The following is a 13,622-nucleotide window of genomic DNA, read 5'->3' as shown; positions in this document are numbered from 1 at the left end:
ACAACATTAAAAACTAACAGGCTGACTAACACTCAGCAGGGCAAGGGCTTGCAGAACAGAAGCTGCCAACCCCTTAGTTGAGAGGGAAGGATGCAACTGTCCACCGTGACGTTGAAGGTTACAGAACCAGGTATCATTTTTTTGCTGGGTTTCCCTGGACTGAGCTGGTGTTATTTTTACATCTGACCAACAGCCTCTCTTTAAACCAGGACAAAGCTCAAAAAGACAGTGCTAAAGGAACCCTGTCAGCCCGCAACAGCGTCTGCTGCCTTTAACTCACTCCACCGTGTGCGGGCAGTGCTGCCTGCCCGCTGCCTGTGAAAGCGGCTGCCACTCCACCTGTTAGAGAGCGGTGAGCTAAATCCCACCTCTCTGCTTCTGTTGGCTTAAACCAGACCCTCAATATTTTAAACAGAGTTTATTGTATTTAATACATTATAAAATTTGAAAAAATTGTAGGAAAGCAGCAGATTCAAACCAGAGCATCTCTACCAAATATTAGTTATTCTGGCCCCTTTTGAAAAAAAACAAAAACCAAAACAAAAACAACAAAAAAACCTCATTCAAAAGAAAAGTAAACCTTTCACATCTGTGAGGGCAGACAAAAAGTGTGCGACTTCTGTACAAACTACATTTAAAATTTCAGTCGACTAGCTTTCCAATGCAATGGATGGTCGTCTCCTGAACACCTGCCCATCCACCTCTAAAAAAGACAGACATTAACCTCCATACGCAAATAAAGTTGAGTCAAGGTGTGTACACATTAAAAAGTGGATGGCTGTTTGGCAATGGAAAAGAGGGGGAGAGTAGTCTATGTATCCCCCAATGGTAATGGCTTGTACACCGTTAAGTGGGCCCGAGTAAGGCCTAGGACACTTAATGGCCATCACAGCACCAACCTCACCTACCACTTTTTTGTTGTTGCATTTCCTACCCTTTGACATATACATACATATATATATGTACATACATACATATACATACATATTCTTTATATATGTGTTTGTTTTCTTTTACACCTTGAGGTTATTAGTATTACTACTATTCCAAATGTTCCCATATGAATTCAGGTGTGGTCTCTATATTTGATATAAATGTGTCTTTTATTCAATTTTAGTTCCAGGACTTGTTTGGAGTCCAAACTGCACATGAAATGTCCCCCTTTTTTTTTCCTCTCTTTTCCTTTTTTTTTTTTTTTTTTTTTTGCATAAAGAAATGTGTCCATTTTAGTCCAGAGGTTCTTGCTTTATTCGAATGACGGAGGGTGCGCGAGATGTCCTTCTGAGTTCTCGTCTCAGTACGTATTCACTGAATTGGGAAGAGTCCACCCCACCTCCACATGAGCCAACAATCTCAAACCCTCTTTGCTGTAACCTCTCAAGTACCTGCAAAAAAGAGGAAACAAACACTGATATACTATAAGTAAATAAACAGACTATTTGCTGTCCGAGGACAATAACTGTTGCTGTTTCATGGATCTAGCTAGGAGACAAAAGTGGTTACCCAGACTCACAAACCAGTTCCCTCACCTTCATTGTATTGGACTGATTTCTGGCCGCTGAGTAATAAGAAGAAAAATGAAGAAAAAAAAATTTTTTTTTTAGTACTTTCAATAGATCCAGTATTTTTTCTAGCCACAGAAACATGTCTGGAAAAACACATTCTCTGCTTCATTAAATTTACTCTACAAAAGGGCAAATACAAGATCCCACAGCAGACACCAGGGGATGCTGAGCAGACACCTCAACTAACGGTGACAATGCAGATACTGTGGTCATAATTTCAGAAGTTATCACTGTATTTTCTACACACTTAAAAACCAACTGTGATTGCAAAGATCTGTGGCTACAGTTACATGTGGTAAAACCTGGGACATTTTAACTTTAATTATGGGACTAATGAGTTCTGCCTATTCACCTTCTTTCCTCCCTTTTCACAATCTGAGTGATCCTTTCAGTGGGAAATACAATCGTACAAAACAAAAAAAAAGGAAAAAAGGAGAGTTAGGCAGGGCTCCCAGAGTGGCAGGGAGACGCAGCTCACCCAACAAGTGATGGTGCAAAGACCTCAGCTCCCAGCACCAACTCCCAGCATGGTCTCCTTCCACACCACGATGCCATCCCCTTTTTAAAAACAATTTTTAATTACCCATGTTCATGCTGTTTTACTCTAACCGCAAGGCCGATATGTTCATTCTCCTTGCTGCTTGTGCTGTCTTGGCTTCCTTCACCTCACCTGTGAAGGAGACCCTGCCAGGGCTTCACCAGGGTCAGCTGCGATGGCTACCAGCCCCAAGGGGAGGCAGACACCCCCACACCCCACGGGATGTGAGACCCTCTGCCTGGCGTGACTGGACCTCACTGGGGCTGTGCCAGAGTGGGTGCCTACCCAGACTTTCCCAGCTATTATGCCAATTGGTGAATTGACTTGCAGCATGTACTGGGACAGCAAGGGCAAGCAGAGCTCCAGAAGGCTGCAGAGGGTTGGAGTGTGGGGAGAAATGAACTGTGGTTTAAAAACACCTAAACCAAGATATGCCATGTCTTTACATGTATTGCTTCAGGTTGACAAATGTCTTTCCAAAATACCTGAGCATGGCTAATTGCACAACAGACAATTCTTAAAAGAAGGGGGTGGGATAAGAGACTCGGAAGCAACCATCAAAGCATCTGTGCAAATTTTTGTTTGTCCTGATCTTTAGCTTTTAACAACATAAGCCAAAACACCCCAGTATTTCTCAGTGCAAGCCACTGAAAAATAGAGCAGGAGAACTTAGGTGCTAAGAAAAAAATGCAATGGTCAGGAAACTAACCCAGCCCTGGGCACATCGTTTAGTCTGCACCTCACTCTCCTGGTCTATTGATAGTCCCTGTCCCACCCCACGGTGTTATTAGGACTGGGAGATGCTTATGTCCCCCCAAAATGGAAGATGCAGCATAATCAACATAGGATCACCATCTCTCTTGAAGCCTGTGCATATTTTGCCACTCTGATTTGGGTTTTTCACATCAGTAAATCTGCTTGGCAATTCGTATTTGCGTGACAAAAATGTAAACATAAGAGAGAAACTGCTAAAGGATACAACTGCTTTGACAACTATCATATGACATGTGGCTGAATAACCCTCCTTGAAATTCCTATCCCTTTTCAGTTGGAATTTTACATGTAGGGGTTCTTAATTTGCATGACACACTACAACAAAACAACTTTGATGTTTCAGCATGACACTAAAGGCCGCTAAGAGACACAACTGTCCAAGCATAATATCTTGATAGGTCTAGATAGGTTTATCCAGACCCCTGTGTTAAGTGCTAGCACAATGCAGTGCCTGGCAATCCTTCAGCACATACTGTGGCGCTCAGCTCATTTCCTCTGGGGATGGAGCAGAGCAGAGCTCCTCTACCTGGACAGCAGGACCTGACAGATGGAAGGACGGCAAGCTCTACTTGCAAGTCTCTTCTGTGTAAGAACTCACTCATGAGCCTACAGCATTTAGGAGGTTTATCTAAACCAAACATGCTGTGTTCTTTCTTCGAAGTGCTGGCTGTGTAGGATGGGCTAACTAGGTGGAGACAGGTGTGTGAGGTTGGTTGCTTTTAACCAACAAGGGATAAAACAGAGGACACCATAAGTTTATTGTAATTCTTTCAGAAATTACCTGCATTTGCCTCCCAGATTTTTTCCTACCCATTTCATAACAGCTACTGATTTTAGATGTAGCTACATCCTCTACCATGCCACAATAAATTAGGAAAAACTGCAGAAAGTGATAGAGAAGGGTCTTCTCTGAGACCACAGAAACAGATGGGTCCCTATTTGCAATAAGCAGACGTGCCTTTGTTTTTGTTATCTCAGGAAGGAGGAAGATTGAACATGTTGCCTTCAGCCAAAGTAAAAAAGTATATGGTGATTTATTCAAGTAGTATTAGTGAGGTCTTTATCAAATGCAAGAGATCTTGGTAACACTGGAAAAATGACACACACTAGTTTTTAACCACACCTGTGATAACTTCCTCCCTCTCTTCACAGTGGAAGCCTTGCCTGATAGTCTTGTGGAAGGGTCAAAGCCCCACAAGGACGTCCCAGTTTGAGGGACAGTAGAGGGGGCCGAGGAAAAGTCCCCTCTACGAGGGTAAGACTCAACAGATGTCTTCTCCTGTGGCTGCAGGCTGCTCCCTTCTCCAGAACTACTGGGTCCTGTTTCATCAGGAAGGAGGAAGAGGAAGGAGGGGAAGGAGGCTGCTGTGTTCTCCCCCTGTGGAAGTGTGGCCTTCCCTTCAGCAGACAGCCAGTACTACTGAGCAGTCATCTGTTTCTCACATTAACTCCCCTTTCTCATCACTTTCCCAGAATAAGAGACCAGGGCTTCAACTTTTTGCTCCTCTGTTCTTCCTATTTAGTTTCAGAGCTCCTGTGGACTCTGGTAAATCAGAGCATCTCCACTACCTTTCTTGGGTGAAGGGACAGCTCCTGATGCCCACACAACAGCTCTGTGGGGATGTGGCATCTTCCCTCCCTGGCTTGAGATGTCCCTGTGCCCTCTCATCAATGCAGCAAACAATTTATAACAAGCAAGGCAAGGGACTATAAGCAGGTTATAAAATGGTTGCCTTATATTCAAATGTCAAAAAAATGTTTCTGCAACGTCTTTATATTGAGGCAAACATGTACCTCCTAAAGCAGGTTCTTAACACTACTGTAGTTAGTTTTACAAAGAGATTTGGTGATGATATCCGTGATTTAAGTTGAGAAGGCAGCCCTGACCCATAGAAGTAAACAACTAGCTCAAAGCCTTCAGGTGATTTAATTCATCAAAATGTACCAGTGACAGGGAAGAGGGTCAACCCACTCGTATCTGGCCAACAGCTTCCCTTCCAAAAAATGCATATATGACTTCCTACCTGAACTGAGTTGAGGTGGCAGTATCCGTTCAGTGGAAATCGGATGACATGCGTTGAGTCGTGATTCCAGCCAGCATTGACAGAATTACACATCACGTCACCGATTTCTGGAAACACTTCTTCTATCAATGACTTATCGCCACTCAGTGTAATCCTCTCTCCAAGATCCGGGGCAACTCGCACCACCAGGCACTCACAAGACTTCGAGAAACGGCCACTCTCCCGATCCTGTTTCCACCTTTCCATCTCTCCTAGCATGGGCTGAAGCTGGAAATACTTTGCTTCTTCATATAACAAACTGTAGTCCTGAAAGACACACATATTACTGTGCACAATTAAGAAAGATGCATTGCTAATGTACCACTTAATATATATGGTTATTCAGGCTAATGCTGCTCTAGATCTGGAACCCTTCAGACATAGTTTGTAATGACTGTGTAGGAAGGTGTAATAAAATAACCATGCAAGCAAAAACTACCCATCAGCCACTTAAGACAGACTGGGTACAGCAGTGTTTGGAAGGGGAGGCTGAGGCTATGCTTGCTCAACTCCCACCTGCTATGGAATAATCCAGGCAAAAATCCCACTTTTCCCCATATTTTATCCCCATAGTGATGTCATAGAATAATGACCTCACTGAACAGATGGAACAGAATTCAATCAGGATTCAGAAAATTCATCACTAGGATCCATCTCGTCTTACAGCAATACTAGCAGGCATTGTAACAGGTATAAGAATGTAAATGAGGGAGCCTGTGATGGTTCTAAGTGTAAACTGATTCAGAGATCTGCATAATGAATTGCACATATTACTGCATTTTAAAAATTAAGTATTTTTTAATACCTCCCGATTTTGCCAACAGTATTGTTTACTACATCATCTCAAACACCAGAGCAGACAGAATGCATTTCTAAGCACAGCCAGTACAGAAGTAATTTAGAACTGATGATCTGGAGTCAGTCTACTGCCATTTTTTAAATTAAAAAAAAATAATCTGTTTTTCTAGGTTTAAGTGTGTAAGACCATTTGGAAAATATTTATACAGAAACAAGCAACACATGAGAATTAGGGAACAGAATGACAACAAAGGAAGACTGCTAACAGTCCATACGGCCCTGAATTTTAGCTACAGACAGAACGCTTTGAGAATGGGACACTTAAATCATGCCCAAAATACTACTTACATCTCACGTGTAACAAAGAAGTCATCTAATCTATATATTTCTAAGGAACAAGGACCACTCTTAATTTTAAGCACTAACCTTTTGGACAACTTAAAGCATAAATGGGGACACCCCTTTGAACATCATATTAGTTGGGCAAAATTGCCAGGAGTTACATTTTTAATTTCAGCACAGCTACAGTATATTTATGTGTTTAAAAGGCTCTGCATATATAATTTAATATTGCATGGAAGGTGGCTTTTACTTTTTCTGTATTTATGATTGTCTTCAGGACACGTGCCGAGAGCAGCACAAAGCCATGCTAAGGCTTCAAAAGAGGGATATGATGCTTGCCAGCTAGTTCCAAACTCCCACATTATTCAGGTAGGTCTACCCTTGTCACACATGGGAGAAGTAACTACGCATCTACAGCAGATGATTCAAAGGTTGCTGCAACACGGCCCTTGAACTCAGCCTCACACCTATTATGCCCCAAACACCTGGAAATCTGTCTCAGATATGAGGGATAAAAGACTGCACGCCAGTGTGAACTGCTCTAACCCTTCCCCGTCGCTTCTCCTGTTCAATCTGAACCGGTGTATTTCCTATGGTGAACTAATGGCACAGCCAGCTACGCTGATATGCATTCATTAAGTAACGATAAAGATCTGTTCCGATTGCAACTGCCGTCTCCAACACTCTCTTCGCTGACACCAAATATACATCCACATACCTACAAGCGGATAAACACAGAGCAACACACGGAGTCTGAAGCTCTGCCTCTGGAGGCTAACATCTAAGGTGGTAAACTACCAGAAACTTAATTTGTTATTAAAAATTAAAAAAAACAGGCTCCTTAATAAAGTTTCAATAATAAATGTGGAGCTGTTCATCCCTGGCTTCTCTGAAAGTCACAAATTAAACTTGCAGTGTGCGTTCAGGAGTCTGGGGGAGAAAATATTCTATGACTTAATGCTCAAATACTACCATACATGCAGTTTATTTTGTCAATACTGTGATTCACACACCATCCTCTGAATTTCAGCGTGGGAGTGGAAGCTGAAGCTGCTGCAATCAGAGGGGAAGCATAAAAGTGGCTGAGAGGACAAGCAATCAGAAAAGCTCATGAGCAGGCGGTTCCAGATTGTACCATCCTTTCCATCTCCATCAGCATCCTACGATATTTAATTTCCCTAGGTCAACCATGGCAAGGTTGCTCCATTATGCTATAGACAGGAAGGGAAATTTTAATATTGATGCCACTCTAGGAAAGGCTGACAGATGCCACTTTAGCAACCCCACGCTTACTTTTGCCTCCATACCCTACAAGTCCCCCACCGTCTACGGCTCTATTTTGACTACATGCCAGATACTTTCTTTACCAAGGTACATGCAAAACACTCCAGTCCCTTGAAATCTCACCTTGAAATCATCAGGAATGAGGAGTTTCGATGTCCTTAAAAAATTTAAGATATATCTGAACATCTGCCCATCTCTGTCGATGAAATAATGCTGCTTGAGACTGTCGAGGACAATGGGCTCCGTGCCATCGAAAAGCCGGCCGATTCTGGAGAGGAAACAAGAGGCAAGCGGCAGGGTCAGACCAAGCTTGGCTCAGCAGCTCAAACAGCCCGACACTGCAAAACCCCTGGCGCCGACTTCACCGAAGCAGCTCTGCAGCTCCGCTCCCTACGAGATGGGCTGGTTTCAAACCACGGTTTAGGCTGGGTGTTTTCCAGCGCGGCCTCAGAAACTTTTAAGTAGCACAGCACTGCTGCGGAGGTGGAGGGGAAAGCAGCTTTGGCAGGAGCCTGTCACACCACCCTCACCGTCCAAATCTGTGTCTCATGATACGATATCCCTTCGATGATTTTGGACATCTCTCTCAATAGCTCCCACCAGCAGACCCTGTCCCCCCAGATACACCAACCCCCTTCACTGCCTCCATTCTGTTTTCCAGAGGACTGCAGGGTGAACCTGATTTAGTCGGGAAACTGTACTTGGGAAACGGGGTTTTTTTTGTTGCTGTCAGCTTGGTTTTCCTTTGTTTTTAAACCCAGTTCATTGTTTGGGTGCTGTTCACTGCAAGCAACGCTTGGACAGGCACAGCTCAGGAGGGCAGCATATTGTGGGAATAAGTAGCTGGGGATACAAATGTTATAACATTTCAATGTGAGATAACAATTTCACAGTAAAAATTAACTGTTTGTGGCAGGTATCAATTAATTAGCACACTTCAAAATAATCAGGAAAAATGCTTCTGTTTTTAGAGACCACGCACTGATCCCCAGAATCACGCAGCCACCTGGAGAGCCTCCGCTTGCCAACCGTTCTTGCAACATCAGCTGCTGGGCACACACCCGTTTTCCAGATGTGTGCCTCGCAAACCAGCTTCAGTTAGAGCAGTAGGAAGGGATGAAAACTCCGAACAAAACCCTCACCAGAGTATCACGAAGTATATGTTGTGCGTCTCACCGGAGCATTTGCAAAATGTTCCTGAGTCACTGGTGGCTGCCCAATGGAATCAGTAGGAGTGACTGGTAGGTTGGATTTTGTGTGCTTGTTTGTATGTCTGTATGTGCAATGTGGAAGTACATTTTGATTCTTTCCAACACCAGAACTGCAAAAAAAATGGTCTTGAAATAACTTGCTTGTGATACATTACATGGACACTCTGCAATACTACCAATAATTTGGGATGCGATTTCAGAGCCTTGTCACAACTGTTACATTCTGCAATTTTCTACAGGTACTGTGTTTTCATTATTTTAATAAGAAGGCTCATTCGTATGCAGTTTTCATTCCAATATAACCAGTCTGTTTTGGGAACCAGCAGAGTAAAACCTCTGCAGGTTACCAAAGGGCATACAATAGCATCACTAGACATCAGCATGGAGGTAGGGGACCAGTGGGCACTTCTATTCCCTGATCACACTCAGTTTGTGGCGTAGGTAAGGTACAAGTCTGTCTTCTCACAAAAATGATAGAGCAAGCACAACAAACAGGCATGGCATGCTATTTTTGTTTTAAAAGAAGTGAAGAAACAACCATTCCCCACCACCAATAGAAAAAAAAACACCAAAACCTCAGAGGTTATCAGCCTTCCTGGCTGCATGAAGCATCCCAGGCTGCGAGACAGCCCCATCCATCAGCCAGCAGAAGGGGATCTACAGGAAAGGTTCAAGAGGCAAAAGACAGAAGTGGTTCTCAAAGAGGGAGGAGACAGCAAGGCTTGCAGCGGGGTCTCGGTGAACTGCAGAGGGTCAGGGCTCCAGGCGACCACACGCGAGTTGCACCCATAGCCATACATGCCCCCCTTTGAAAATGGCACAGCCAACCCAAAGGGAGTTTGGGGTGACTTCTGTGCCTGCAGCAGGGACCTCAGTAGTACACCCGATAGTAAGCTGTGAGCAGAATACAAGTCTCATCTGTTCTTTCTCACCAGCTGGGAGAAATGAAGACCAGGAAAGAAATAAAACCCCATTAATCTCAGCTGGCCATTTACAGTTCTGTAGGAAGTGCCTGAATCAATTCAAGTTGCATGGAATCTGTAATATATAAGGAATTAAATGTTTTGCAGAATGATCACGTACAAAATATTTCTTTTCAAAGCCATCCCTCAGAACTATTCAAGCTTTCTTCCTCGGATACTTGTTACTGCCTGCCCCACTACTCAAAATTTAAGCTGTGACAGGCTATATAATACAGGTTCCTGTTCACTAGGTGGATCAGCAACATTTATGTCTAATATGGACGCACTTGACATTTAGAATTAATTTTCCCCTATATTCAAGCATGTCATCTTGGAATCTATCACGGAATTCACACACAAAACATATATATTTGGCCAAGTCAGTCATTACTGAAATGTATAATTGTAATTGGTTTCTGCAGCATTTTCCTAGTTCTAAATTACTACTATAATTACATATTTTAAACCTCTAGGCTTTTTGTCTTTGCTTTATTACTTGTTTAGGAGAAGAACAAGATAATATCAGAGGATGGAGTGTTCTGACAAGAGTGCACAACCATCAGGAGTGCTACCTGGGACCTGAAAGCCCTTGGGTCTGGGCTGGAAGAGTTAACAGAAAGTGCTGCCTCAGTGCACTGCTGCTTTTCAGAAGCAGAAAAAGCCAAGGACTTGCAAAATCCCAATTCCCCTCACTTCAGCCCCCCCTCCCCAATCACTTTGCAATACACAACTGCACTTTCACATGGTAAAACAGCTTTGGAAGGGTAGACCCCAGCAGAGAGACTTCTGTAAACAAAATTAAAGCCTTCTTCCTTTTCAGATGGAAAATACCGATTCCAGCTTCCTTCACATGGCCTCCAGGGAAAGATCTGAGATAATACATGACCCAAATCTGGTGGCACAGTCCTTCTAAACTGAATTTGCTACACCCATCAGGAGAGGAGACTGGGTTACGCCAGGATCTGGGGAACAACCAACGCCTTCACCCTCCAGCCTCCCCCTGTACTCCCGGGTACCTGGAAGCACAGCGGCAAGCTCCCCGCCGTGCCTCGCCTGGCAACTTTTCCATACCATACGATTTGAGTAACCATCCTCCCTGTCACCCATAGTCTGCTGTTACTCCTGCTTGGTCTCACACCGCAATTATCAATGCTTAAAAGACATCAAACTGCTAGCACGAGAAGGAACTGTTAAGTCATGTTTATTGTAATTTCACTTCCCAAGAAAACCTGAAAGATGTTTTTCCCCATCTCCTTCTTGACAAGGTTGGCCAATGATTGGCAAAGATAACTTTTTTTTTAAAACGACAAATACACAACAGCTGAATCGATTTCAAAACAGGTGCTTTGAAGGAGGCTTGCCAAATAAGCTGATAATTATATGCAGCATTAGCCAAATCAAGGGTAAAGGATAAGAAACCGTAGTCCATTTACAAGAAAATATACTTCTGAAATATTTAATTAAAACTAACAGGCTGGAATTTTCTGTATATCAGGAAAATTAACGTCCCATGGGTTGAAAGCACGACCTCCAATGGGTAATAATTAATAACCATGGCTTTAAGTATCATCTTCCACTGTCAGAAATCGAATGCTTCAAGGGTTGAAAATCTAACCAGTGGAAAACTCAGCTTTCGTCAGAGAATTTGGTTTTACTTTTAGGACACAAAACAGGTACAGCCACAGGCCTGGTTTTAGTGGGGAGAAAACAACTGGATACGCAAGAGATCAATGGTGCACTTCCGTTAAATACTGTAGGGATCCCTCTCCCCACAGACTAGCACTCCCATAGCAGTGTTTCTAGACCAAAAAGCTAGCACAGAACACATTGCTTACAGGATTTTTCAAATTCTTCAGAAATAAGTCCTGTTTGCCAAGTACAAAAATATCCTCAATCCGCAGCAAAACTGTGTACATAGTGTGTTTATAAACTTGCCCTCTCAGTGTATAAATATTTACTTATATTATTACACACATTAAAAAAAATACTTCCCTTTAGCATATTCTGCCTCAGCTGAGAATTTGGGAAAGCAGGAATAATTAGGAACAAGTCAACTATTGCACAACTTAGTGTAACACTAAGAAAAATGCCACAGTTCTGCAGATTGTTTTAGCAGCTTCAGTGGACAGAGCTAAAATTCTTCCCTTTTGTAATCAAAGGGATATAAGGAACATGGAAAAGCAGCAAGCCTTGCTGACTGCAAGCATGCAGAATATTGCATTGCTTTAAATCTAAGGTGGAAATAAACCTAGTAGTTTTTACTAAGAAAACACAGATTCCTTATTACAGAATATATTCAGTATACTATTTCTCATATTATTATAATTATCAGAGGAGAAAAACTCAGAAATGAAATTTATTTTGCAAGAGTTCCAAGTTCAAGAGAAAAAGCTGTCAGCTTTCCCTGCTCTCTGTGTCTTTCACAGAACAACAAAAAGGGAGGAAATCTCCTGGTGTTTAATAACCTGTCAGAGAGAACTGTGCCACAGGAGGAGCATCGGTGATGTCAGGGCACCTGCAAACCCGTGCTAATAATGGCAGGGCAAGTAACTGCCTGGGACTCCATCAAGGTCAGATACTCAGTCAATGGGCAAAGCACTCACGAACACATCTCCCTCCTGCCAATAATGAACTATATGGCAAAGAAAAAGTATTTTAGTTGAAATCTTACTCACCTGGTTGGAGCCGCTGTGGCAAAGTGAGCAGGGTTTGGCCCTTAAAAGGATAAGTGAATGCAAGTTTTACTATCACATAATTGTATTTATGTAGCTAATGGGAATGCTTATTTAACGGTCTGGGGTGTGCGGAGAATGAGCTGGAATAGGCTCTTACTTTTTTTTTCTCTGTGACTTTTTAGTCCACGTTGTCCTTATTAATTTCTTTTCATTTTCTTTTACTAAGTGCTCAAAGGCAATTTACATAAGAGCCCATTATAAATTAGATCCATTTAATGGCATGCTCATCTCATGGCTATTTAATTTTACTTCCTCGTATGTCTAAATTATGTAATTTTGCACTGTCCCCTAGAAGCTAGTACATCCACGACAGGCAGAAATGCTATCATACCCAAGTGGAGGACCACCTTAACAGTAACAACCTGCTCTTCTTTTCTGAATACCTCACATCATTTGGATCCACAGCAACTGAATACCTAGCAATCTTTATAACTCTGCATAACAAAAGTTGGCTCATAAACATGATAGAACAGAATACATTTGCAATTTTCAGGAACATATATTATGAAAACCGCGTTTTAACCAAATACCCTGTTGTAATCTCTTGCTCTCAGTGCTATTATAATTTGTTCTTATCTCTTCCTCCTTACATTTAAGGTTTCATGTCCATGAGTCTCAGGAATTCCTTGGCACAGACAGTTCCTACATTATCAGAAGAGGCATGAATACAATGATTATAAAGCAAAGGTAACAGGGGAAAAATGTATTAAAACCTAAAATCTCATTAAACCTTCTATTGGAAAGGTATTTATATAGGAGCCAAAATGACAGAGCAAGAAGAATGTACGGAAAGAGGTATTAAAACATCAGTTCTTATGAGATTTAAAAGAAAATGTTACATGGCATTTGAAGAACAGATAAATCCCAGATACTGAGTAGAAGGATGTCAAACCTTTGTGGAAATATTTGCTAAAGATTAAAGAACCAAATCATTTACATAGAGATCATTTCAAACATCTTAAGATTGTTATTTGAGCATGGAAGCAAAAGAAAAGGTAAGGGCAAGCTCAGAGGGCTAATAAAACATTTAGAAGAAATTGAGATAGACAATAAGTGGTTAAGAGTCTTAAATGCAAAGTGAAGCATTTAAGGAGCAGATGGGAAGGATCTGAAATGGTGAGTGAGGTGGCATCATCAGTGAACACATCAGAGACCAAAAAAACCAAAACAAAACCAAACACCACCAAAATATGAGATTTGCTACAACCTGCCTGATCAGAGGCAGCACCAGGAGCGGAGATGAAAGTAAATCAGACCTATTACAAAATGAACTAATAGTCATTGGATCTAACCGACATGGACAAACTGACACATTAACTGGAAAAGAATAAATTGCACAACACCGTGAAG

The 13,622-nt window shown here is 42.2% G+C and overlaps 1 protein-coding gene across 1 annotated transcript in view; it reads right to left on the bottom strand.

Annotated features, from left to right (window-relative positions):
* Positions 1-1,186: 1,186 nt before the first annotated feature.
* KCTD1 (potassium channel tetramerization domain containing 1) overlaps positions 1,187-13,622 on the bottom strand; it is a 34,286-nt gene continuing 21,850 nt past the window's right edge. The window contains exons 3-5 of the mRNA XM_010083527.1: positions 7,488-7,632; positions 4,902-5,207; positions 1,187-1,385 (exon numbers count right to left, since the gene is read on the bottom strand). Of these exons, the coding sequence (XP_010081829.1) occupies positions 1,227-1,385; positions 4,902-5,207; positions 7,488-7,632 (610 nt within the window). The 3' untranslated portion in view covers positions 1,187-1,226. The remainder of the gene's footprint in view (positions 1,386-4,901; positions 5,208-7,487; positions 7,633-13,622) is intronic.

This window comes from Pterocles gutturalis, unplaced genomic scaffold, assembly GCF_000699245.1.
Source record: "Pterocles gutturalis isolate BGI_N339 unplaced genomic scaffold, ASM69924v1 scaffold30571, whole genome shotgun sequence".
NCBI lineage: Eukaryota > Metazoa > Chordata > Aves > Pterocliformes > Pteroclidae > Pterocles > Pterocles gutturalis.
The sequence above is the reverse complement of the archived record's forward strand: the minus strand, read 5'-3'. Positions and strand labels throughout refer to the sequence as shown.